Here is a 25,081-nt window from a genome sequence, read left to right on the forward strand (position 1 = left end):
TGTGTATAATCCTTTTATTTCCTCCTCTACTCTATTGTTGTACGTGGATACGCTTTACCCATCACATACAGATGCCGTCTCTTTGAATTCCGAGTTGACATAATTTTACTCGGATCTTTGAGGGATGATTCTTATCGACTCTTATTAAATCTTTGGAGGAAACTTGGGAACTGGGGCAGCCAAAAGTGTCGTGAGCCGGATTCTGTCCACCTTCGTTGTGGATGGTAACGCCAGGGACCCCGTCCAAGCGATTACGCAAGGTCGATACAGGAGGGAAATACATCCCTTTTCTGTGTTCTTGATCCCCAGAGGTACCTTTTCCCCTATAAATTATTTGAAGATAATCTTTTCTTTGATTTTTGTCTATTGGGCAGTCGAATATTGTGCGATGAAATGGGTGATCAGACCATATCTAACGTCGGGACAGCGGTCATGCACCACATCACAAGATCCTCCATGCCCACCCAGGCGGCATACAGCCTGTCTGATACAGGTGACCCTGAAGACTATCCCTCCACCCAAAGAGGATATTCTGATGCCATTGTCGACCCAGCTCTGCTACACCAACTCGACTTGAGAGCAGATGATCAATACCAAAGCATATCATATTCTCAGTCTTCCGCAGCCACAGCAATTGCAACTTTGGGACTGTAGGCTCCTGAAGCTCAATTGTTGCATTCGGGCGATCCATCTCTTGTCCCGCCGCCACGCAGGTGTGCAGAGTGGGACGATGATGACGCCAGGATGGTTGCGGGAGAAGTTTTGCTTGATTCTGAAGGCTTTTATGGTCCATATTCGACCCATGAACTCGGGGTAAACTCAACCATCGGTTTTCAGGACAGGAAAGAGGGTTCCAAACGCCAGGCACAAGGACCATATGCCTGCGAGATATGCAATAACAAGTTTTACGACAAGCAGCACGAGCTTAAGTAAGGGAAATTCATCAACAACAACTCTTGAAACCTATGGTGGTCTGACTCCATTGTGTAGCAGGCATATGAAAAAGCATATCAAGCCGTTGGCGTGCAAGTCGGAAGGTTGTGAACATCGATTCGCCGAACAGAGGGACTTGGGTCGACACGAACAGGTTTATCATTCTTCCCAAAAACACCTGTTCAAGTGTGATGAGTGTCTCAAGGATTTCACAAGATCGGACAATTTAACGCGCCATCAGAAGAAGCCATGTAAACGCTAAGTGCTTCAAGATGGGGGTGGTATGGCCAAAGAATCTTCTTGTTTTATTTCAAGCCATTCCCCCCCCCCCTTCCCTTTTAGCTATGTAATGTTTGCGGTCTATTAATTTTTGTGTTGTGCTATGTATTTGTTCGAAATTTTGGTGTTTTGTTATTAAACGTGCACCTAGCAGTTCCTTGACTACTTGGGTATCCCCAAGTTCTACCATGCTAATTCCTTTGACCACATGCAACACTAGATGTAAATTCGGCAAGTCGAAGTACACCGCATCTGTCAAGATTATAGTCGCCGCTCTGCAATGAGCATGCTACAAACTCGACATCAAGCATGTCACGGCTCACGAGCTATTAGCCCAACGCCGTGGACTCCGTCTCGATCATGAAGGCGGTTGTTATGGCTCACAGTTTCAGGGAGAGAGGCAATGTCATATTCCCGCACAACGTCACCAAGCTGCCCAGTCTCTAGGTTGTGACTTTCCTTCATCGTGGGGTCTCGAATGCATTTCAGTGCAAGTTTGTTCATTTTCCTAAGACGCAAGTGGAATGACAACTTCTCATGCGGCATCAGCCGGCCAGGAATGAGCGCTGGAGTGCAACGCGGATTCGACACTGCTGCGATAGACGGCGGACATAACTCCACAGCAGATAAGTTCCCCAGAGACCTTGACAACAACGGAAAGAAGGTGCTTTTGGGACACAAGGCCCGCCGCACCTAGGTGCAGCGAGCGAGGAAGGTTGTCAATATATTCTACGGCCTAGCATCTGCATTGTCATACATCAGGCACATCCGAAGGTATGCAACAAGACCTAAAGGCCGCTAAGCTCTACTTGACGCAATTATCGGGCTTGGTTTCAGTAAGGTGCTCAATGCCCCGGGCATTAACGCCGGGCCCGAGGGTGAATGGGGCGCGCCGCTAGGCGACAAGCCTAATGAAATGCCTGTGGAGTGTTTGAAGAACTTTGTCTTCAACAATGCTGGGTTGGCGTGGTCAAAGTATAAAAAGACCACCGCGGGTTGAATAAAGGATAGCAAACCGGCCAACCGGACGCCAACAGCGTGGTTCTCAAGCTTCAGCGGCAACACCAAAAGTTAATGTATATCAATACCATGACTAGGTCGCTGCCCATGTCTCTGACACTGTCTTTAATTATCACCGGAACTGGGATACCGCGCAATTCGGCAGTGACATCGAGGGCGTTCATGGCAGGTTTCGCCTCTTCCTCCTCCATGGTGCCAGACACAACATGGCCGTCAACGCGCCGTGGTGCATTGGTGGAATGAGCGAGGTAGGGAAGCTCAGGCGGCGGCAAGTCTTTAATTCAAACCATTAATCAATTATATAATGATGCCTTACAGGCTGCCAAGCTGTGGGTTGGCTAAGGAGTCACAGATCAGCCCGGAGTATCCTAACTCGGCGTTACAGAAGCGAATTGGGAGGGATGAGCAATCAATGTCAGAAACCACTTCTACTATAGCATAAGAACAAGAATGAAAGGTAATGGAGGAGCTTAATACTAAGACTATATACCAAATTGAAAGACTAGCGGAGGTTGGACGATACATGTAGATATGTCTGCATAGTTGCAATAATGCTTAATGCAATACTCTGGATCATTCTCTATATAAATAACCACCGCGATAAAGTCTCACGTGCCATGCCATGTGACCTCGCGTGCTTTTGCTGACCGAGAGAAAGACGCGTCGCCACCCGAACAGGAGGGGCATTGTTCATCATCATAGCCCATCCACGTTCCCTCCCAACAGGCACACCTGCGCACCTCTGCACCCTAGAGGCATCACAACTGTCGACAAAGAAGATATGCACCACACTACTCGGCTCCTGGCCTCGAAACGTGCCCCTCGGACAGCACCTCTGCCTCTCCGACAGTCATGACGACACCCCCGTCGCCGCTTCCTACCGACGACTTGTCGGAAGATACCAAAGCAACTTCAGACAACCGGACGCTAAAATACTCTCTGCTGGGCCCTTCCTTGACCAAAGCTGGACAAGACGCCGTTGACCAGTCAAAGGTTGGCCAGATCTGAGGAGCACCAACAGACTACGGGTTCCAGAATGCTGCTAACACATGGCCGTCGCAGGTGTCCGAGATCATATACAATGCATCCAAGGGTTCCAAGTTCTTCAATCGAGAAGAGGAGCGTGACAAGATCCTGACGAAGAAGATCGAACAAATCCTTCACAAGAAACGTGACCTCGAGAAGCAAGACCTTAGCCGTGAGCTGCGCCTTGCCGACCAGCTCATTACTCAACTCGAACTTTCCCGGGACTTGACCCAATACATCGTTCATGTTGATTGCGACGCCTTTTACGCTGCCGTCGAGCTTCTCGACCGGCCTGAACTCAAAGATGTCCCCTTTGCTGTCGGAAGCGGCGTTCTGACGACGTGTAACTACGTCGCACGGAAATATGGTTGTCGAAGCGGTATGGCTGGGTTCGTAGCCAAGAAGTTGTGCCCCGAGTTGGTGATGCTCAAAATTAACTTTGAGAAATATACTGCCAAAGCTCACGAAGTACGGGAGGTGTTAGTAGAATACGACCCTCGATTTGAAAGCGCAAGTATAGACGAGGCCTATTTAAACATCACAGAGTACTGCACAGACAAGGGCATTGGCCCAGCGGAAGCGGTCGAGCAGATGCGCCGAGAAATCTACGAGAGGACTAAAATTACCGTCTCAGCCGGGATCGCAGCCAATGCAAAACTTGCGAAGATCTGTTCGAACATGAACAAACCGAACGGCCAGTTCATCCTGCCCAACGATCGATCCGAGATTTTGCGATTCATGGCAAAGCTGCCGCCCCGAAAGGTCAACGGTGTGGGCCGCGTGCTCGAACGGCAGCTGGCCGAGATAGGAATCAAGACATGTGCGGACCTGTATCCTCAGCGGCATTTCCTCCGACCACTGTTCGGTGAAAAGGCGTACGAGTTCCTGATTAATGTATACCTCGGCCTAGGCCGTACTCGGATTCAGCCTGCAGAAGAATACGAGAGAAAGAGCGTGGGCACTGAAAGCACGTTTCGGGATATGTCTGATCCGCAACAGCTGAGAGAGAAGCTGAAGTGGACGGCAGGAGAGTTGGAGAAGGACATGAAGAGGGCGGAAGTTAAAGGTCGGACACTGGTGCTCAAGGTAAAGATGCACACATACGAGGTTTTGACTCGCCAAGTCGTGCTGCCCAGAGCGATATTTCTAGCCGACGACTTGTACCACTTTGCTCTTCCGATTCTGGCAAAGCTACAAGAAGAGATGCCGGGCATGACGCTACGGTTGATGGGTCTACGTTGCACTCATTTGGTCAGCACCAAGAAGCCGGATACAATGGCGTTCTTCGGGTTTCGATCCCGTAGATCCGAGTCAGGTACATCCCCAGTGAAGCCTTTGAAGGACAATGTCAACGCTGGGGCCGACAGTGCGCTAGACGACGACGGCTGGGAACAATGGCCCAGAGAGGAACTCCCGGGACTCGACGATGATCAATACTTTCAGTCCAATGCCTTCCAGGAACCTGTTAACCTTGACGACGACAAGTTGAGCCCGGTTAGGAGACATGGGAAAGAGATCCAGCCGAATCCGATACGGGAGTATGCCCCAGTCAACGATGAAATGTGGGATTGCCCCATTTGCAACCGTCCGCAGGCACCAGACGAGAGACAGTTCAACGAGCATATCGACTTCTGCCTTTCGCGGCAGACGATTCGTGAAGCTGTGCACGGAGATGTTCCTGGCCCAGCTCCGAGATCGACAACGCCGGACATGAAAAAGGCCAAGGTTGGGGGCGAAAAGAAACGCGGCAGACCACCAGCACGACCGCCAAGTGATGACCCTCGTCAAAAGAAGCTTTGCTTTGGGTGACGACGCTTTACTTCGTATCGCCAAACAGAATTCATAATACCATAACATCACATGACTCAAGCTGTATGCCGGGTGTGGAGAACGCCGCCCCGCCACCACAAGTCGAATGTGTCTGACCTTGAGGCCGACGCTCTACCTATCCATTTTCAGACCCCACGCGATGTGCCGGCACTCGGACGATGGCTAAGGCGTTTGCCCCAGGCAACTGGCGCACAGTGACGGGCGGTGCTGTGACTTGGCCCAAGGCGCCTAAGTAGTCCATAGCCCAATGAGACAATGACCAATGAAACAAAGTTACGAGGTTGAGTGTAATATTGATGGACGGAACTCGGCTGCCCCGGAGTGCTCCCCCATCTCTTTTGCAGCCTATCAGCCTCTGGGGAAATCAGTCCAAGATCTCGGACATTGCACTCTGTGCATTTCTTGCCAACGTCACTTTTCAGTGTCTTATGAAGTCTACATTTCATCCGAAGGCGCTCCGATGCAATCCTTTGCAGATGAATCACGTCACTCAATTCAAAACGCTATGTGGGATTGTGACCATTCGTTTCGGATATATCTACTATTAGGCAGGATCAACACGGCAATACCTTGGGTAGTCTCATGAATTTCGATGCCTACCACATATCTGAAAAGCAATTTGACTCGAGATACTCCAAGCAGGTAGAGATTTTCGCCGGTTCCACGTGTAGAAGCTTAACAGTGAGCTACGTAGGCAGCAGGCAACGGTCAGATTAGGACCGGTTGCTCCCTTGCAAACTGTCGGGATCCAGGAACCAAAAGTTTCGGCGCTTATCCCAGGTTTCTACTAGTACTGTACAGACCATGGGTTGGACCCCTTGGGCCCTGACAATGCCATATACTGTTGTTTCTCGCCGGTCGCTTTTGCTGTCAGTCGAGGTTTCTCAACGAAGAGAAGATTCGGTCCCCAGAAGTTCATGGAGAGAAAACCCGGGTTCAGAGTGTCTAGGCCTACTTCAGCCATCGACCATATTACGTATCTTGCCTCGTTAAATCGATTGGCTGAACTGTCAAGACCGAAAGAGATTATATCAATGAAGGATTGGCTGACGCCATTAAGCTCGACAAGCGCCCGATTTCTCCTTGGCGCCTAATAAACGGATATACGTTGAAGCTAGTGCTATTAGTCTTCATCTTTAGGAAAAGCCCATGCAACAACATCTCAACTCGGGTGCATTCAGCTTGGCAAGTTGGCATATGTCTTAGCGAGCTACGCCTCTTCGGTAAGATCAACGCCTCTAATGTGAAGCCACCAGACTTCCTGCGTCTAAATTCGCCATAGCGCAACAACTTCGGCTTGGGCGATAAGGTGTAAGGGCATAATTCAATAAAAGTCGCAATCTCAATTCGTCACCATAGCCTAACCCAGTCAGCTGGATCTTCTGAGATGTGATTCACGTCAGGAAAAGCGCCATTGTTGATGTGGACAAGGATCTGCACGACGGCTTCGCCGTTGACCGAATTACACATGGAAAAGCATTGTGAGAAGGGCCGACGGCTGCCGGGGGGATGCCCGGCCCGTGGACTATTATCGCTTGAGGAGATTCTGCGTTTTCCGGAATCATGTCTTCCGGCCCATCAACATTCCAGCATATAGCTCACTAGAATTCCCGAGACGCTGAATCACTACCATCTTGGAATTTCGTCACGTTCCTGCATCTCTCACCGACCATCAACTCCTATTTTGCGTCAAGGAGCAGTGGTAGACCATCAAAGATCAACAACCATGGATTCGGAGACCGAACACACGCAGGAGCCCACGCCGGCGCCCGCCTTCAACAGCGAGCCGGCGGCGGTATTCTTGCTTGTCTGGACCGGGGTTTGGACAGTCACCCTGTTCTGCGGCATGGCATTCCTCTTCTTCCACCGCAAAATGCCTTTTTTGAAGATCCGTGGCCTGGCTTTGTCGTTTGCTGCCGTCATCATGCTCCACCTGTACTGGGTCGCGGTGCAGGTTACGCTGTCAATACGCGAATTTATTCCCAAGGGCTTAGAGTTCTGGGTCATGAGCCTTTACTTGCCATTTGGCATTGCTCTGTTCCACGCCTCCAACAGCCGCTTTCTCTACATTGCCAAGGCGCAGCGCAAGTACGCCGACAAGCCACTTTGTGAGAAGTCCGAGTCACAGTCACAGTCACCCGCCTGCAACTGGAGAGACAGGACCATTGCTGGGAGGCTTCGGGAGCTAGACTACACCACCAAAATGCTGGCTGTGGTCAGCACGGGCATGGTCGTCCAGGTATGTGACGTTGGCCCGAGCAACGGGACGTGCTTGACAGCTTGGCACATTTCTGACATGCACGGCGATTAGCTGCTCCTGACAGTCGTCATGTATCTCGTCTCACGCAAGTATCACCCATGGTTCGGCGCCCCTGGCACGGAAGTCAAGGGCACCCCCACGCAGCAAAAGGTCGAGATGACCCGCGGGTGGGAGTGGTGGCCTTCAGTCCTTTGGCAGTTCGTCTGGGCCTGGGTAGTTGCACCTGTCATCCTCTGGAAATCGCGCGAGATCAAAGACACACAGGGGTGGCGACTCCAGACCATTGCATGCTGCATCGCAAGGTAGGTGGTGGAATCAAGTCTAGCGTTCCGTCGTCCCTAGGCAAATTCCTGCACCCACCACTAACGAGTCTAGTCTGCACGCTACTCCGATGTGGCTTGCTGCCTTATACGTACCAGACATGGCGCCTGTCAACAAATACTTTATTGCCCCCCAATGGTTAGTTATATGGACCATGCGCGAGCACCCCGCTCGATCATACTTACACAATCCAGGATTTGTCTCTCCATTATCTTCATCGAAATATTCACAATCTTTATTCCGTGTTGGCAAGTGTTCAGGCACAAGTCACTCGAACAAGAGACGCTCGAGGCCATCGCCCTTTGGGAAGCCAAAAACAAGGCCCGTAACGGCAGTGATTCCATCTTCACTGACTCAACCAAGGCTGGGACTCGCGACTCCATCGCCTGGCAGTCACTCTCGCAGCTCGAAAGGGGTACTGGGCGAACCGAAAGTGTTTATACAATGAGCTCTCTGGAGTATATCTTGGACAAGAACCCCGAGCCCCTACGCAAATTCTCGGCCCTCCGAGACTTTTCTGGAGAAAACATTGCCTTCCTGTCGGCGGTTGGGGAGTGGAAGGCATCGATCCCGCGGACTCCAGAGGCTCAGGAAAATTTGTCCGAACTCACCCGTGAGCGATTCAACCGTGCCCTCCGGATCTACACCGAGTTCATTAGCCCCCACCACGCCGAGTTCCAGATCAACATCGCGTCACAAGACCTCAAGCGTTTGGAGAAGGTCTTTGGGGACGCGGCCAGGATCCTACACGGCTACAGAACGGAGCGGTTCATGGACCCCGTGGTCCCCTTCGAGCACGTCCCATTGGGCCAAGGTTCTGCCTCGGACGAATCAGAGGGAGACATCTTGGCACGACATGACCGCATCACGGATCGCGTGCAATACTGGGGGGATATTCCGGAAGAGTTCAATGCGGGGGTGTTTGACGACGCGGAGGCCAGTATCAAGTATCTGGTCCTCACCAACACGTGGCCTAAATTCGTCAAGGAGAGGAGGTACTCGCTATGCTCCGAGGATTCGGGGGAGACCGCCGACACGGAGCACTCGGCCTCGGCGCTGTCGAGGTTCGCGAGGTATATCAGGGCTATGAGGACTGTATCGTAGCGCTGGCGCGCTTTGGGGTAAGGTTGTTTCTTTCTTCTGCGATGATATCCCTAGTCTCTATACCAATTTGTAATTTCCTTTCTAAGATGCCATTCAAAACTTGGTAATATGAATCTGCGTCCAGACCCGACTCCTTGTGAGTCCAAACTGATCACCCACGCCCTGGTGCCGGTAGCTCCGCATTTTTGTCGGAGCTCCGTCGCCCCGGCGCGTTTCTTGCACCCCGTTGTTGCCGTGGTACCGATGTATGACGGACGGCTGAGTTACGGAAACGGCAATATCCCTGGTCTCCCAAACTGGGGCGGCGCGCTAATTTGGGCTCAACAAAGGCAGCTGTTGGACTTACAAAGCTTTCCAGCAGAGATAGGTCCCAAGTTGTGAGACACGGCGAGACGCTTTGCAGCCAAAAAGGCACTATGACCAGCAGTTTTATCGAAACAAAGGGTAGGGACCAACTTTCTAGGCTATTGCTAGCCTCGATAGACGTTGCGATACATCCAATTGCGAAGAAATGGGCATCGATACTCTAGGACGATGATAGGCCCTGTTTCAGTGAACTAGGTGGTAGAACTCAGGCTTCCATTTTCCATAATGTGTCCTAGGCTACTGGTATCTATGTTTCTCAAAATTCGGTGCAACGTCATACCCCTTTATAAGACCACTGGCCTCAGCGACGGCCCTAGATGTTTAAAGCGGCACCCAACTGCCGGTGCGGAGCAGCCTAGGTACTTTAGCTGACCAAATATTGCACAGGGCCCCAAGAGGGGTCAAGGAGCCCGTTTAGTGGCGTGATATGACACACTTACGACACTTGACAGATACAATAGCTGTTCGTTTTCTCAAGAAAGGTTAACAAGAAAGTGATGTACCTGTTGAAGTATATCAAATTCATCTAACAATGGTTTGATGACAAAAGCGGATCCGTAATTGCCACTGCGCAATTACGGCTTATATCACGACAAATGGATTGCGTATTTATCATGAAAACGTCGTAGTTCCAGTTACACCAAAGACCGTTGGGAGGTCTAAGTACTCTCCTGTCCGTATACCTCATCCCTGATGCTACACATATCCCTCAACTCTGCTTCAGAGCCAAACATGACGCTCACAAACAACCTGGCCTCGGCACTGCTATCCGGCTCTGAGTGCACCGGCGCATCGGATTCTCCCCACGTGAACCTAACAATCTGTCCCGCGTGGAGTTCGACGAGGGGGATCCCCTCCAGCGCCTCAGCCAGGTCTGCGCGCTCCTTCTCCTCAGATTCGTAATTGTAGTCGTTTTCGCCCTTTCCCAAGCCGCGGTACTGTGCCTCCACCTTGCTCACAGCGGCGTCGACCGTCTCCTCTGGCCAGAGCATCCGCGTCGGCGGGCCGAGCAGCGTCATGGCATATTTTGCGTGCGGCCGGGGCGACGCGCACACGCAGCCGAACATGCGACCATCGCGGTGCCATCGGGGAACAGACCAGGCATCCGTAGGCGCGGTAATACGGACGCACAGCCAGGTCGAGTGGGTGATGCTATCTTGGTCGGTAGAACTGGCGTGTTGCCGGGCGTGGGCAGCCGCGTGATCAAGAAAGGAGGAGAGGGCCCGGACGAGGCCGTCTTTGTCGGCAGTGCAGTGCTTGAGGATGAAGTCGGAGGCAGAGACAGCGAGGCGGGGGGTGGAGGCTGGACCGTAGAACCCGTACGTACCCTCGCGGCGGACACTTGTAATGGGGCTACGGAAGCCGGAGGGCGGAGGGAACACCTCGAGAGGTTGGCTGGGATGAGACATTCTGAAAGCAGCCGTCTACTGTTTTGACCGCTCTACGAAAAGGTAATTCCAGGAGATAAGTTACACATTACATATATCCGTCAATAGCGCGTGAGACATATCAAATGGGTACGAAAGCCAGAGTCTTAAGAGCTAGTTCAGCTGTGCCACTTATTGAGAAAACACTAAGCACTAGCCAGGCCACAGCGCTTTTCAGTCAGAACAACGCTAATTGTTGAGAATATAAACAGGCCGCCATGGGATCAGCTGCCGCCAATCAGCGAGCGACTCATAGGGGTTCGCCATGAAACCGTTTCCGTGCCCTGATTTGAATGAGTCATCTGATGTGGTGGAAGACGTCTTGCCTAACGTGTAGAGTATGGAAGCTGGCCAGCTCCCGCCACATGGAATCCTAACAAACGCAGTTTGGCGCTGATGCTTCCTCACCGTTTCAAATTCAGTTGAACGACTTGGTTGGACGCGGTCATTTGGCCCCCGTCTGCGCCGCATTTCAGCCTCGATATCGGCATCCGCGGCCATCGATATACTTCTTATCGTACGTTAGGAATGCTCAACTGCTCCGCATTTAGGCAGCCGTTTTGTTGATTTCTGCATCTGATTGCCTGTCTCAACTTCTTTGCATCCACAGCAAGCTACAGCTTACACAAGTACAGAATTGTGGTGATACAACATTCAATTAAGAAAACAACGTTCCATCTGTCATTCCGTCCCGAGAAGCCAGCCCACTCCGAACGACGACCAGCCTCACGGGGGCCGAGGCCACCCTGGCTGAGCGATATCGTTAAACACGTCCAGTACTGATCGTCTGATAACTCACGTGACATATAAAACAGACTGTGTATAGCCCCATGTATCCAAAAGCGTAATACCTCCTCATTAACGCACATTCGATATCTACTCACTCTACGGCAGCCTGCAGGACGCACTGGTCCAAAAGTCAACTTGGGTTGCTACACCTACCCCTTTGCAAAATTCTTAGGTCTTTACTTTGATTGGCTCGCTTAGAGTGCACGGGCTAGTGGCAAAGTCTAAATTTTTTCTTTAGAGAGATTATAATTCTAAGTATAAATAATAAATATTAAAGAATATAGTATAAGTAAATATAAGAATTAAGAATCTTTAATTCTTTTAAGATAAATATAAGTATAAAGAAATAATAATATAGTGTATACTCTTAATAGTAGGCAGGCGCTGGCAATAGTGGGCAGGCGCTGGTAATAGTGGTGCACGCTGGCAACAGTGGGCAGGCGCTGGCAATAGTGGGCAGGCGCTGGCCTACGGAAATAAGCCGGAAGTTGTAAAAGACCAGGATCAGGGCTAAGCCTTTTATGGGCCTATGGGGTGTAGTAAGATTATGTAAGCATTATCTTTAAACCAATTAGACCTTATCAATAGAGATTATAAGTGGGTCTAGATGCACACCATACCGTATCTATATTATCTTTCTGTCCTAAAGAGGTAATTTCTGACTTTTGGACCAGTGCGCCCTGCAGGCTGCCGTATCACTCCCCTACGGCGGTCATCGCAACACTTTTCTTCACAACTGGATAAGACATCTTGTGCTTAGAACAAAACATTTCTACCTCGTTGTTGATCATAATGGCCGACCTGTTCTTGATTCCTGCACTTATCGCTGCGGTCTTTGTGTTTACACGCCTTGTATATGTCAGCCTTCTGCCCAAGCCAATCCCAGGGATTCCATGTAACGAAGACTCGAGTACGCGACTTTGGGGGGATTACAACTACTTCATTGAGATTGAAAAATCAGGAGGTTTCTGGCTAGAATTCTTCACGGACCTGCTTTCGAAGCACAAAACGCCGATTGCCCAGTATTTTCCGGGCCCTTTCGAAAGCGCCCATGTCGTCATTGGAGATTATCGTGAGGCTCGCGACCTTATGACGAAGCGCAGCAAAGACCTTGGTAGGGGTTACAAGAACAACGTGTCGTGGCGAGGGGTGCTCCCCGAGCATTTTATTGCTATGGATAGTTTCCAACCGTCTTTCAAAGAGGCTTCATTTCTCACCAAGGACTTGATGACACCGAGTTTCTTACATGGGGTAGGCTACTTCTGTTTGCATTGCCCTGCAGCACAGCTCTCCATCCTGACCATATGTAGGTATCTGCACCCGCTTGCTACAAGACGGTGCTCAACCTTATCAAGTTGTGGAAAGTCAAGGCAGCCATGGCCAATGGGTTGCATTTTGATGCGGGTGAAGACTTGGAGGGCTTTACCTACGACATTATGATGACTTCAGCATTCGAAATAGCGGAGCAGACCAGTTATACAATGGACCGGCTACGGGCTACTAAGGAAGCCGAGAAAGCCGACTTTGAAGACACCAACCCGTTTCACCCCGCCGACTTTCTACGCGTGGAGAAACCCGAGCTACTCACTGCCCTTCATGTATTGAACGACAGAGTCAGCGGCGCCCTCCAGTCAACATTGCCGAAGACTTCTCTCATGCTTAATGGACTACGCCGTTCGGTTCGCCAAGCCTTCAAATCCAAGAGGACAATCATCCAGTCCCACGTTGACCTCGCCGTTGAAAGACTATCCAGAGGAGGCTCAAAGGAGAAGTTTCACTCAGCAGTGGATTATGTCGTATCCCGCGAAAAGTTGGCCGCTGAGACTGATGGACGGCTACCCGTATTCAACTCTCCGCGTATCAACGACATGCTATGGGGTTACCTGGTGGGCGGGCAAGATTCGACTTACAGCACTCTGTGCTTTACCGTAAAATACCTCACGGCACATCAAGACGTCCAATCGAAGCTGCGTAAGGCCCTGCGCCTCGCTTATTCTGAAGCAGACGAGCAAGACCGTCAGCCGACATTGGACGAGATGGTGAAGACGCAAGTCCCCTACCTGGACGCCTTCATCGAGGAGACTCTCCGTATATGCAGCCCCGCTGGGGCGATCGCGAAGGAGGCACTCTGCGACATGACAGTGTTTGGGCACGTGATCCCAAAGGGTACTCTGATCGTATTCATGCTGGCTGGCCCCACAATCAATATGCCTGGGGCGGAGGTTGAGGAGACGGAACGCAGTGAACTATCGTATAAGATTTCTAGCGCGTGCGTGGATGACTGGTCCCATAGTACGGCAGCCTGCAGGGCGCACTGGTCCAAAAGTCAAAGGGTTACTACACCTACCCTATTAGTTTCTAGAAACACTGCATATTATTAATCTAACCTGTACATAACTAATCAGTCTTTTAAATAAATTATCCTTTTAGATATATTTATATTACTTTATATAGCCTAGAATATTATAGTTCTGCTTACCTAGATACCTTAATTATCTAATTAGTCTATAAATAGGGAAGTGTGTGCCCTAGAGTATATACCTAATAGAAGTATATACCTAGGGCTAATTGTAGGCGCTTTACCCTAACTATAAATATATTTCCCTCTACTTCTAAACTTCTCTTCTTTTTCCTACGCCTAATTTAGAGTATATAAGTGACCTCTAACTATATACTCCTATTAACTTTTATTTAATTTATTTATCTTGTGTACTTGTTTATTTTACTTTTTAATTATTACTAAACTAATGTTTTTTTTTATAGATTTTTATATATTTATATATTCCTAGAGGTGCCTAGTGTTACCTTATATATTTAATAACTTCCCTATATATCCCTATATATCCCTATATATTACTATATATTACTATATATTACTATATATTACTATATAATCTAATAGGTCCTTATACTTCTGTCTACGCCTATTATTAACTATATAACTTCTATATATCTATATAGACTTATATATTATAGCTAAGCTTATCTTAAAAGAGATTAGAGGTATATAGCTCCTAGTAAATAACACTATTCCTATATAGCTTAGTAATAATTCTACTAATATAGAAATTACTGTATACTATTATAAGTGTATATATATATTCTTATATATTTTTACTCTATTTTATACTAATCTATATAGTTGCTATTAAGTATACTTCTTAGTAAGTTATTACCTAGTTCCTTAATATAGAAGACACTTTTATAAGTTTATATATATATTCCTTTTATAAGTGCTAACATCTATATAGCCTTATATACTTAATCTTTATACAAAAGTGTCTAATAGCATCTATACTAAGCGTAAACTTAAGTATAAACGCATATAGAATAGTAACTTAATCCTAATATAGGTGTATAGAACTATATGCCTTAGTTTAAAAGCTTACACTAATTACTAGAAGGGTAATAGTCTATATATAACTTATATAGTTATCTTAAATACTACTACTTATACTAACTATACCTATAACTCTAGTGTAAATACCTATAGCTTTAGTAAGTTCTATATATTTCTAGCTAGTATTTATATATACTTACACTTATATATAGTTCTAGGTAATTATAAGTAATTTAGCAGTAAGCTATTTACTCTACGTAAGTCTAAGGCTATTAAGGCCACCTATGCAAAGATAGACTTTCTTATATAGATCTATAGGCTTAAGCCTAAGTATATACGCTATATTAGTAATACACTTATTTCTATAGTAGATAAGCTTAAGTCTATAGGCTATTATATATATCTATATAACCTTAGTCTTTATTTATATATTTACTAACTTTTATATAGGTGCTAATAATCTTATTAACCTTCTAATCTAGTCTAATAGTAACAGTAATAGTTATACCTAATCTATATACATCTATATATATCTTAGCTAATTTAACACTTTTATATATACTTTTATAGTAGTAGTTAAGAGGATAACAGAAGACATAGGGGTTTACAGAAGGATATAGGCCCTTATAAAAGGATATAGGAGTTTATAGGTCTTAGAGGGATATATATATTTAGGTAATATAGTATATGCCTAGCTAGTTTTTTACAGTAAAGCGTAAAGTTTAGTAGATAAGGTTAGGTTTTTATAGACCTAGGCACCCTTATATACTCTTGTATATTAGTTTTAGTTTACCTAGGTCTTTATATTTCTAGGTTTTTAGATACTTAATCTTATAGTTCTATATATAAAGATTTTTCCCTTGTACACCTCTGTATAGACCTATATATCTTAAAATTTTTTTCTTTAAAATACCCTAGACTAGTTGCCTATTATATAACCTTATATAGTATTCTACACTTATTTAAGAAAAGTTAAATTCTAGATAGACTTATATAGTAATTATTATATACTTATTAAAAAATTATTAACTTTAAGTTTCTTTTACTACTTTTAAATAATTCTTACTTTTAATTAACTATTACTATAAAGTCTATATATAATTCTTAGTTCTTTTACTTTAATATATTTTTAAGCTCTTTTTTAACTACTGTCTTTTTAATTAGAATATTTTTACTACTTTATATATAAAGGGATTTTAAATCTTATAATGTAGCCTTAAAGATATCTAAAGATACTATTTACTATAGTAACACTAAACACCTAAATAGCTCTAAGCTATATATTATAGTATAGTTTAGTACCTTTTATTAGAAGATAGTATAGTAAATATAGTCTAAGACCTAGGCTATAAGTTTCTTTATACTTTTATATACTAATATAGCTATATTATTAGCTAAGACGTCCTTTATAAAGCCTATTATTAAGTTTTTCTTAAAAATATACAAGAATATCTAAAAGAGCTCTAGTATTAACAGAAAGGTTAGACTATACTAAGGCCTAACTTTATCTAGTTAATTAATACTTATAATAAGCTACTTCTGTTTAGGTTTAAGATATATACTACTATTAATGTATACTCCTAGTATATTATATAGTTTTATATAGGGTTCTCTGTATATACTACCTAATCTATACTTACCTAGTACCTCTCTATTATTCTTAAACAGAAGTATATACCTTTTACTATTTATTTAGACTATAGCATAGAAGTAGCCTTTACTACAAGAGGGCATTAGTATCTCTTATAAAAGCGTATAAAATATATACTATCTTAACTAGATATAAATATTCCTATAACCTTTTATAATTATTAGGTCTTTAATAAAAGTATCTATAACGTTAAAATTAAAAGTTAGTAAAATTAATTATATTAAGCCTAATCTATATAATAGAAGGTAAATACTTACTTGTCTATATATATATTCTAAGATGCTTACACTTTATATAGGGATTCTTTTATTAACTATAGTCCTTATAACTCTTTTCTCTAAATTCTCTTTCTAATTAGATTACCTTACTTTTTATTTATATACTACTCCTTTATAAGGACTTTTCTAACTTTATACACCTCTAGAATAATTATTATATCTGTATATAAAAGAATTAGCCTTATAGTGTCTATAGCTAGCCCTAGTTACTCTTTTACTAGCCTAATTAGACTTCTATAATTAATTTTATATAGAAGGTTAATCTCTTAAAAGTACAAGAAATACTTATAGTACTTAAATAGGATAGTATAGATCTTAATCTATACTTATCTATATAGATAATATAAGTCTATAAAGATATTCTTAGTTCTAGAAAGACTTTTTTACTTATTATAAAGTTTTATAGTTTAAAGTACTTTTATATTAAGGTATATAACTTCCTATAGCAATATTTAGAGATATATATTATCTTAAAGGTATCTCTAGAGGTTTCTTTATTAGAGAAGTAAGGTAGTAAAGTTAAGTAGGTAAAAGTATAATTTATTACACTTAGGATTAATTTATAGTAAATCTTTATAAAGTAGTTAACTTTATTCTAAACTAGAAGGTAAACTCTCCTTTAGTTTAACCTATATACTCTCCTATATATCCTTTATCTAATCCTTATTCTTAATACTATCCTATATAGCTACCTCCTAATCCTTACTTCCTGTATTCTCTACCTTTAAGTATATATACTTTTATAATTTTACTTATAAGCTTACCTCTAGAGCTTTAAGTATTAGTTTTTGTTTTATTTTAGTCTAAATAGTGCTAAAGTGTATAGGTGTAGGCTAGACTTCCTTTTATTATATAAAAGTAAGTAGCTTTAGCTAGTAGTGCTTAAATTATTATTTTTTTAAAACTTAAGGCTTAGAGATAGGTAGTTTAATTTATATTTTAGATATAAGTGTAATAGTAAAGCTATCTTTTTTACTAGAAAGTAAAGTCTTATAAAGAAATATTTAGAGATTAAGGGCTTTGTATATAGTACTATAGAACTTTATAATATCTAATAGGTTCTTTACGTTAATTAGAATTACCTTCTACTTATGTCTAAGAAAGGCCTTATCTAAAGTAAATTTTATAATAAGGCACTTTATTATATTAATATATAAAGTATACTTTATAGTTAATAGGAATTATAACCTCCTATTAAACTTCTTAAGGTATTATACGTAAGTGTATATATAAAAACTAAGGCTATTAATATCTACTTTATAATATAAGGTAACCTAAAGACTAATATTAATATAGACAGTTAGGTCTTAAATTAGCTAGTTCTTTATTTATTATATACTTACTTTATACTCTTATAAGCCTTTAATAATTACTATAAGGAAGCTTATTAAAGGTTTTATATCTAGGATATATAGTGTAGACTTAGTTAAGTTTACGTTGTTTTTAGGTAGTTATAATTAAATACTAGTAGAGAATTTTAGGAGTTTAAAGATATTTTTATTAATTAAGGTAAAGTTAATTATAGGTAGTTCTTAGAGGATAGTTAAATTAAGAGAATAAAAAAAGTAAAAGTGCTACTTATAGAGTAACTTTACTATAAAATAGTTAAGGCTGTCCTTTTTAGGACACTTTAATACTATCTTATACTAAATAGTATATATTACAAGTGTACAAGTCTATACGTAAGTGTACATAAGCTATATAGATTTTATCTTTATGTAGATAGGGCTTATAAATGCTGTATAGATAAATTACTATCTATAAAGTAATATTGCTGCTATCTGTACACTAGTGGTAGCCCTAGTACTAATCAGTAACCTAATTAGGCAAGTTCTGACTTTTAGACCAGTGCGCCCTGCAGGCTGCCGTACCATAGCCCATTTCCGCCAGCAGAGTTCCACCCCGAGCGTTGGCTACAGGCTGACGCAGCTGGGAACATAAGATTTAACAGTATAGCCGGGCCGTCCATGTCTTTCAGTACTGGACCTAGGGGCTGTTGGGGTAAAAGATTAGCGTACCTTGAACTCAAGTTGATCGTCACGTTGCTAGTCTGGGACCTGGAGTTCATGAAATTGCCTGGAATGAAAGACGATGGACTTGTCGAAGGACTGTTTACGAAGCCCATGTGGTCCTTCGTCAAACTAAAGAGCGTTACCGGCAGAGCTTGAAGATATTGGATCATGGAATTTAAACACGTTTTCTGTGTGTGTTCTCAATAAGTACACGGTTACTAAGCCATATGAGTGTCTATATGATCCGGTACTGGCTCCCGACCGGATGGCGAGCTGACGAAGCAGCCAGCCACATGGAGCAGGACGAACTGGCAGCGCTGCAAACGCAGGCTTTTGGCCAGGCGTCCAGGTTTGAGGTGCTCAGGAAGGAGGACGTCGAAGCCCTTTCAGAGGTAAAGACACACATCCTTACCTCGCGCACCATGACGGGGGAGCAGGACTAACGATAACCGCAGGAACTTCGTCAGCTCGACGAACGGACCGAGTACCTTCGTCGCACATACAACTCGCCGCTCTGTGATGGTAAGGAGACAGCTTTGCTTATGACTTTGGGAGCGTCTCGGCTTATTTGACTGTCTCTTTCCATTACACAATATCGATAAGAGGTCATGGATTGTAATATACGCTGGAAATAAGTAAACACAAAAGCGTGATAGAATATCTAGACAAGATAGTGTTACCGCGGTCTAAACTCTATATCAAAACATCCAACCTCAGAGCGCGAGCCCATTGCATCTGGCTCTTTGTATATTAGCCACACAGTAACCAGTCGTCGCATTTCCCTGAAATTAGATGACATGATTGTACCCGGAGCGCCCATCTTCAACCCCATTATAGCCAGACCTCCCATCTTCTTCCTCACGGCGATTATATCCGGACCTGCCGTCAGTCACACTGTTGTATCCCGAGCGCCTATCCTCAACACTGTTGTACCCGGAGCGACCGCCTTCCTCTCGTCGGTTGTAGCCCGACCTTCCGTCTTCTTCCTCTCGGCGGTTGTATCCGGACCGGCCATCAGCAGATAGAGCAACATCTGCTTCAGAAACAGCACCGTTGCGGCGTCGAAGAGAGAACGAGTTTTGCTTGCCAAGAGTAGAACGTGACTTGATCTCGGGGGGCAAGATTACCCAAGTTTGGCTGGTAACTTCAAGGGAGGTATTTGTTGGCTGTGAAATTTCCTGCGAATGAACGTGGCTTTTGCAGACCACTGTGCCCTTATTGATCTAGGTAGATATTAGACAACGATGCGCACTAACATAAGATATACATCTCTAATGCAGCTTGATGGATGAACATACTGCTGAGAAGATAGTTTCGTAGTTGAAGAAGGATAAGATCAAGATACAAGTCATCAAAGAGACCATAATAGAGCGACAAGTTGAGATACGGGAGGTAGTCATCTTTGGGACTGGCGCATAAGCCGGCAAGATGGCTTCTTTCGACATTGCGGAAGATGAAATAAGAATGACTGATAACTTCAAAGCTCAGAATGAGAAGATAGCTGGGGAGTAGGGCTTGGCTGAATGAAGATTTGACCACACCAAACCAAGTAGAAGGGCTTCAAACACCGTTGTACTCCTCTTGACGGCTGAGCTGGTTCAACTCAAACTGAACTCCAATTATCAGAGGAGAACAACAAAAGAGCTGGGAGGTGGGCGGTGCTTTTAAAATACAAAACCAGAAAGAGGCAGCACGCGGTTTGAAGTTCACATGTTGGAGGGCATAAGACGATGCATGGGGGAAGTGTCATCAGCGGAAATACCTAATAGCCCCCACAGCGCATCCACATCGCCGGTACCCATGTAGTACAGGTCTCGGCCGATGGTGATTTCGGTCACACCGCATGAGAGCCATGCCTTTCCGGAAATAGTCGCCAGTGCGCCCAACAACGAAGTCCGAAGTCAAATGGTGACGGGGTGGTGTTCGTCACTCATCACGCATATAGCTTCATTCACAAGCCCAGACCTGTTCTCATAGGTCACTTCCTCCAACGTGTTACCAACAGGAGCGGTTAGCCCTGATATGATACGTTGAACGGCCCTTGCTTGAAGATAATGGGTGTGTTATCGGTACCACGTTAGCGGATTCCTTTTAACTCTTTTTGGCACGTCTGACCCGGGCGCAGCTTACCGAAGGCAGACTAACGGCTCCAACGGCCCCCAAAGCAGGACCCTCGGCGACTATACAGGGGGGCCATCGTGAACCCGTTGGAAGTCGTTGTCGCTTCGCCCGCCTTGAGGACGTCTTCCCGGCCTGTGCCGCAGTCGGCCTGTCGCCCTCCGCATGGGGGAAAAAACAAATGCTTACACATTCCGAATCAGGCCGGCTATCACGGCTCGGTGCCTACCAAAGATGCCTGGCTTGCCGTGCTCAGCCCGGTCACCTTGCATTAGGCAGCGACGAAAACCAGGTCTGGATTACTCACGAGATTGTCTTGAGAGATTCTAAGATTCGTGCAATGACAGCCTTAAATTTGGGCCACACGAATGGAATCAAGGAACACCAACTTCATTCGCGTAGTTTTTGAAAACGAACATGCGTATCACCTCACCCTGTCAGAATCTGGAGGTGTGTTACAATGGTGGTGATAAGCGAGATATGATTAGTACTGGTGCGATGACGCCCCTCTCATCGTTGGCGGGCTGTAGCTGAGCTTACTTACCCACCAAGAACTTGTGGATATTGACTTCCGGATCCGGTATCAAAGGACGAGGTGCAGCCAGTACCTATAAAGATAATATATAAATTTATTTCTATCTCAGTTAGTGTGATCAAGTGAGCAGGCCCAGTAAAACTGTTCTCGAGGGCAGGTAGTTGCCGTCTGTATGCACGCAATCAGACTTTTGGCAACCAAAGACATCTCTTTTTCCAACGAACATCGGATCAATATGCCAAGATAGGTTCAATATTTCCACGTTATCTAGCCCTCCCATACGAAATTCTGCTCGATACCGGGAATGAGTGGCCTTAGCGCCATTCCGTAATCTCCCGCGTTTGGCGTTCGAAGGAGAGTGTGAATGTGGAATTTGGCCGGCTCCTTGTTGGTTAAGAAGACGCCAGAGTGATGATCAAATTCGACGAGGATCACCGGGCTCTGAATCCGATAATAAAATGGATCCGCATCACCAAAACCTCCTATCCAACTGAAGTACGTTTCATGAAACCAAGACCTGACCTGGTGGATCCGTATCTCTCTAGCCTTGCGAGGGAGGTAAATGAGATACTGTTCGATGATTCCAACCACAAGCTGTTGCTGCTCGGAATCCATATCCTTCACTAGAATGCCCTCGTACGGCACGACGCGGTTGTCTCGGTATGCGCCGCAAAGGTGTCTTTGGTCGTCGTGGTTCCACCTTCCCTTTGGCATCGCTGGGTCTTTGAGCAACTTGTAAGTCTGCGCCTCCTGTTGGAGGCTTGCAGGGAGTGATTGCATCAGCCGCAGGCCAAGCCGCTCCTCTGTCTCCAATATGCGGGTTCCTTTATAGGGTCCTTGGTCAATCAGGTTCGGCTCCGCTCCAGTGAACCACGGCGATGACACGATCTGACCCTTGTACAGGAAGATATTCAGGCACAGATGATGGCCGTAAAAAGAGAAACCCCATGGCCGAGTTACCGAAGGTTCTCCGAACAACACAAAGTTGTAAGAATACTCGTTGCAGATTGTGGGCGCCTGGACTAGCTCACCCAGGAAACCGTTAACACGCATGGCGCCAAGCGCTTTGGCATAGCCCTCCGGCGACAGTGCGGCCTCAAGAACTTTCAGGATGCTGTCTCGGAGGTTCGAGTCGAGTTCGTCGAGACGTAGACCTTTGTCGCTCAGAAGGAATTCTGGGTTCGACCACGAGCGCCACTCAGGCGAGTCAACGTGGTATAAAAGAGTAGACTTTTGCTTGTCATCAAGCTGTGATAATACGACGTTGGTGGCGTCGACGATCTCCTGGATTGGTACGCCTTCATCTGCCAGCTCGAATAAGTCGTGTCTCACGGTACCTAAACCCGTTAGCCGTTTCCCCAACTACTCAGTCTACAACCCCCGCGACTTACCATCTGTCGTGATGCCGGTGAACGGCTCCTTGAAGAGCTCACGCCAGTGGCGATACAGGGCGTGTAGCCACGGTGGGTTCCCACCCTTTTTGAAAGCTTCCGCATATTCGTGCGCATTCTGACTTCTCATTATCGTGAAACGCGGGATGCTAGTGTCTGGCAGATGTTGGCGGTATTCGCCGCCATGGGGATGTTGATCCTGGACTCCGGACATTACGGCGGTCGTGAGACGGATAGCCCGATATTCTCGTCTTATGGAACACTCTGAGCGCGATATCCGTGGCAGCAGTCAAGAGTCTTGCCGTGCAGCAGTGTTTCGAGTCTGGGAGCCGTTCCACATGCAATGACCCTGACCAACGTCTTGGATGTATTGCAGTCCAGCTTTTAAGTTAAGGTTCATTGGGGATATTCGCAATCAAACCACAGCTTCGCGTTAGATGCCCTTTCAGATCAGACCGTATCCGACGGAACCGCGATCAAATACCGCAGTTACGAATACATGCAGGGATCGGCTCCTCACTTCTCGGCCCCTCAATTCATCGTCACCTTCATCTTCCCCTCATCCTCGCATTTCCCCCACAGCCAATGGCAGCGCTCAGACATTGCAACTAAGCATGAACTCTCCACCTACTCGGACCTCCGAAAGGTCGGCGCCAGAGCGGGGTACCCCTATCATCGCTCCAGTCGGATTCAATGATGGGAAAGCGACCTCTCCTTGTTTCTGCTTGCAAATATCATCCCAGCTTCCATTTCAATACGGACTTGTTTAAGTTGGAATCCCAGAGCCTTTTTCTGCACACCAGACTTTTGGCCCAGCTTGTGACAAGATGTCTTCGGAATTACAATCGCCCTTCAGCCGTGAGTCTTCCTCCCGAGTCCCTGTCTGTCGCGACACTTGACGCTGAAACAATAAAGGCCTTGTGCGATTTGTTCCGCGGTCTGACCCGAACAAGATCCTTATTGGAGAACCCGAATCAGACTCCGTCGACGTTGGTGTTGCGGTGCGCAACGGCGAGGAAGTTAAGGTTGTGGTGTGGTCGGGATCTAGCGTTCTCAAGCCGGGTTCGAAAACAGATGAGCGGGCCATCATTGACCGCATTCTGTCGCCCGTTTCTGTCGATGAGATTGGTACCATCCGATGCATTGGTCTAAACGTAAGTAGCCAGCGATCAGATGGCACTTCCAATGTGCACATTGAACTCAGCTAATGAGTTGTAGTATGTCCAGCACGCGAAAGAGGTTGGCGTAGCTTTGCCTGATGTGCCTACTGTGTTCCTGTAAGCATGGTTTCTGTTCCCGTGGTTTTGACCCGTGAGATTACTGACCATTGCAACTTCCAGGAAGCCAAACACAGCCCTTGGGGACCCATGGCCAGCACCTACAGTCCTTCCTCTACTGACCCAAGCGGATGACTGCGGCGATTACGAGTCTGAGCTTGCAGTTGTTCTGGGAAAGACAGCTAAGAATGTGTCTGAGGCTGATGCTATGGACTATGTCCTGGGTTACACTGCTTGCAACGATGTGTCTAGCAGAACATACCAACTGAATCAATCCCAGTGGTGCTTCGCCAAGGGCTTCGATGGCTCGTGCCCCTTGGGTGAGTCTTGAACATGGCTGTTATGAAAATACGTCAGGTCTAACTCGGTATCATGCAGGCCCGGCTCTAGTTTCTAGGGACCTCATTCCGGACCCAGCCAAGCTACATATGCGAGGACTGAAGAACGGTGATGTTCTCCAGGAAAGCGGCATCGAGTAGGTTGTCTCTGTAGGACGGGATCCTATATTAGTATACTGACATTTTCCACTCAGTGATCTCATCTTCAGCGTCCCCAAAGTAATCAGCTTCTTGTCCCAAAGCACGACCCTGCCTGCTGGCACTGTCATTATCACCGGCACGCCGGCTGGCGTAGGCTTAGGGCGCAAGCCCAAGGTAACGTTGAAGGATGGCGACGAATTCAGGGTCGAGATCCTGCCGCACATCGGAACACTTATCAACGTCTTCCAAAACGAAAGTGCTACCACTGTTGGGCACTAAGGAATGAATCAAGATCACTAGACAGTCGGATTTAATACACAAAACGGCGCTAAAACCGCAAAAAACAAAAAAAAAAAAAGACCCCGATGCTTTTGACGATGACGCACATTCCGGCCTCGATGGTACGGGCAACGCGTTACTGGGTGTAAATCAGCAAGTTCGGGCTGGTGATAAAACGAGGTCAACGTGAAGACAGCTGTGGTGGTTAGACTTAGAACTCATGGTCAGTGATAGCAGTACCCTCTCAGCAAATCTAAAATTGGGTTTTTTGAGGGTTCAGAGTCACCTAATGATGCACACCCCGTCCAATAGCCGAAGATTGCTTAAGGATTTGTTGAGTTTCTATTACTGCATAACATCATCATG

At 45.8% G+C, this 25,081-nt stretch overlaps 8 protein-coding genes across 8 annotated transcripts; 5 read left to right on the plus strand and 3 right to left on the minus strand.

The window, feature by feature from the left end:
• The first annotated feature begins 602 nt into the window (after positions 1-602).
• Positions 603-1,552, plus strand: LY79DRAFT_288675 (uncharacterized protein). Its single transcript, XM_060552192.1, has 3 exons — positions 603-929; positions 994-1,214; positions 1,433-1,552. Exons 1-2 carry the CDS (start codon positions 745-747, stop codon positions 1,193-1,195), a joined length of 387 nt encoding a protein of 128 aa, XP_060419157.1. The 5' UTR covers positions 603-744; the 3' UTR covers positions 1,196-1,214; positions 1,433-1,552.
• Positions 1,553-2,919: 1,367 nt separating this feature from the next.
• LY79DRAFT_539213 (impB/mucB/samB family protein) lies at positions 2,920-5,522 on the plus strand. The gene is made up of 2 exons (XM_060556797.1): positions 2,920-3,225; positions 3,295-5,522. Exons 1-2 carry the CDS (start codon positions 3,085-3,087, stop codon positions 5,065-5,067), a joined length of 1,914 nt encoding a protein of 637 aa, XP_060419158.1. The 5' UTR covers positions 2,920-3,084; the 3' UTR covers positions 5,068-5,522.
• A 1,292-nt stretch (positions 5,523-6,814) lies between these two features.
• LY79DRAFT_666175 (uncharacterized protein) lies at positions 6,815-8,773 on the plus strand (the record flags this gene model as incomplete). The annotated part of the gene is made up of 4 exons (XM_060563179.1): positions 6,815-7,327; positions 7,400-7,650; positions 7,724-7,807; positions 7,864-8,773. 4 exons carry the CDS (start codon positions 6,815-6,817, stop codon positions 8,771-8,773), a joined length of 1,758 nt encoding a protein of 585 aa, XP_060419159.1.
• Positions 8,774-9,677: 904 nt separating this feature from the next.
• Positions 9,678-10,657, minus strand: LY79DRAFT_539216 (uncharacterized protein). Its single transcript, XM_060556798.1, has one exon. It carries the CDS (start codon positions 10,546-10,548, stop codon positions 9,799-9,801), a length of 750 nt encoding a protein of 249 aa, XP_060419160.1. The 5' UTR covers positions 10,549-10,657; the 3' UTR covers positions 9,678-9,798.
• Positions 10,658-12,099: 1,442 nt separating this feature from the next.
• Positions 12,100-13,762, plus strand: LY79DRAFT_288711 (cytochrome P450). The gene is made up of 2 exons (XM_060552193.1): positions 12,100-12,606; positions 12,666-13,762. Exons 1-2 carry the CDS (start codon positions 12,148-12,150, stop codon positions 13,734-13,736), a joined length of 1,530 nt encoding a protein of 509 aa, XP_060419161.1. The 5' UTR covers positions 12,100-12,147; the 3' UTR covers positions 13,737-13,762.
• Positions 13,763-19,246: 5,484 nt separating this feature from the next.
• LY79DRAFT_539223 (uncharacterized protein) lies at positions 19,247-20,363 on the minus strand. The gene is made up of 2 exons (XM_060556799.1): positions 19,935-20,363; positions 19,247-19,859 (listed from the first exon to the last, which is right to left on the minus strand). The coding sequence occupies exons 1-2, from the start codon at positions 20,079-20,081 to the stop codon at positions 19,425-19,427; spliced, it is 582 nt and encodes a 193-aa protein (XP_060419162.1). The 5' UTR covers positions 20,082-20,363; the 3' UTR covers positions 19,247-19,424.
• Positions 20,364-21,388: 1,025 nt separating this feature from the next.
• LY79DRAFT_288759 (uncharacterized protein) lies at positions 21,389-23,005 on the minus strand. The gene is made up of 2 exons (XM_060552195.1): positions 22,681-23,005; positions 21,389-22,626 (listed from the first exon to the last, which is right to left on the minus strand). The coding sequence occupies exons 1-2, from the start codon at positions 22,892-22,894 to the stop codon at positions 21,557-21,559; spliced, it is 1,284 nt and encodes a 427-aa protein (XP_060419163.1). The 5' UTR covers positions 22,895-23,005; the 3' UTR covers positions 21,389-21,556.
• Positions 23,006-23,507: 502 nt separating this feature from the next.
• On the plus strand, positions 23,508-24,715 carry LY79DRAFT_587007 (fumarylacetoacetate hydrolase; the record flags this gene model as incomplete). The annotated part of the gene is made up of 6 exons (XM_060560713.1): positions 23,508-23,538; positions 23,596-23,834; positions 23,899-23,957; positions 24,021-24,277; positions 24,336-24,432; positions 24,490-24,715. The coding sequence occupies 6 exons, from the start codon at positions 23,508-23,510 to the stop codon at positions 24,713-24,715; spliced, it is 909 nt and encodes a 302-aa protein (XP_060419164.1).
• Positions 24,716-25,081: the final 366 nt, after the last annotated feature.

Source organism: Colletotrichum navitas (assembly GCF_030913465.1).
Source record: "Colletotrichum navitas strain CBS 125086 chromosome Unknown LY79scaffold_5, whole genome shotgun sequence".
Lineage (NCBI taxonomy): Eukaryota > Fungi > Ascomycota > Sordariomycetes > Glomerellales > Glomerellaceae > Colletotrichum > Colletotrichum navitas.

Coding starts and splice junctions, on each gene's coding strand:
- LY79DRAFT_288675 (XM_060552192.1), top strand. CDS start 745: ATGGTTGCGGGAGAAGTTTTGCTTGATTCTGAAGGCTTTTATGGTCCA. Junction 930..993: donor GACAAGCAGCACGAGCTTAA/GTAAGGGAAATT, acceptor ATTGTGTAGCAG/GCATATGAAAAAGCATATCA.
- LY79DRAFT_539213 (XM_060556797.1), top strand. CDS start 3,085: ATGACGACACCCCCGTCGCCGCTTCCTACCGACGACTTGTCGGAAGAT. Junction 3,226..3,294: donor ACGCCGTTGACCAGTCAAAG/GTTGGCCAGATC, acceptor TGGCCGTCGCAG/GTGTCCGAGATCATATACAA.
- LY79DRAFT_539216 (XM_060556798.1), bottom strand. CDS start 10,548: ATGTCTCATCCCAGCCAACCTCTCGAGGTGTTCCCTCCGCCCTCCGGC.
- LY79DRAFT_288711 (XM_060552193.1), top strand. CDS start 12,148: ATGGCCGACCTGTTCTTGATTCCTGCACTTATCGCTGCGGTCTTTGTG. Junction 12,607..12,665: donor CACCGAGTTTCTTACATGGG/GTAGGCTACTTC, acceptor GACCATATGTAG/GTATCTGCACCCGCTTGCTA.
- LY79DRAFT_539223 (XM_060556799.1), bottom strand. CDS start 20,081: ATGTCGAAAGAAGCCATCTTGCCGGCTTATGCGCCAGTCCCAAAGATG. Junction 19,860..19,934: donor ACGAAACTATCTTCTCAGCA/GTATGTTCATCC, acceptor ATATCTACCTAG/ATCAATAAGGGCACAGTGGT.
- LY79DRAFT_288759 (XM_060552195.1), bottom strand. CDS start 22,894: ATGTCCGGAGTCCAGGATCAACATCCCCATGGCGGCGAATACCGCCAA. Junction 22,627..22,680: donor CACCGGCATCACGACAGATG/GTAAGTCGCGGG, acceptor TAACGGGTTTAG/GTACCGTGAGACACGACTTA.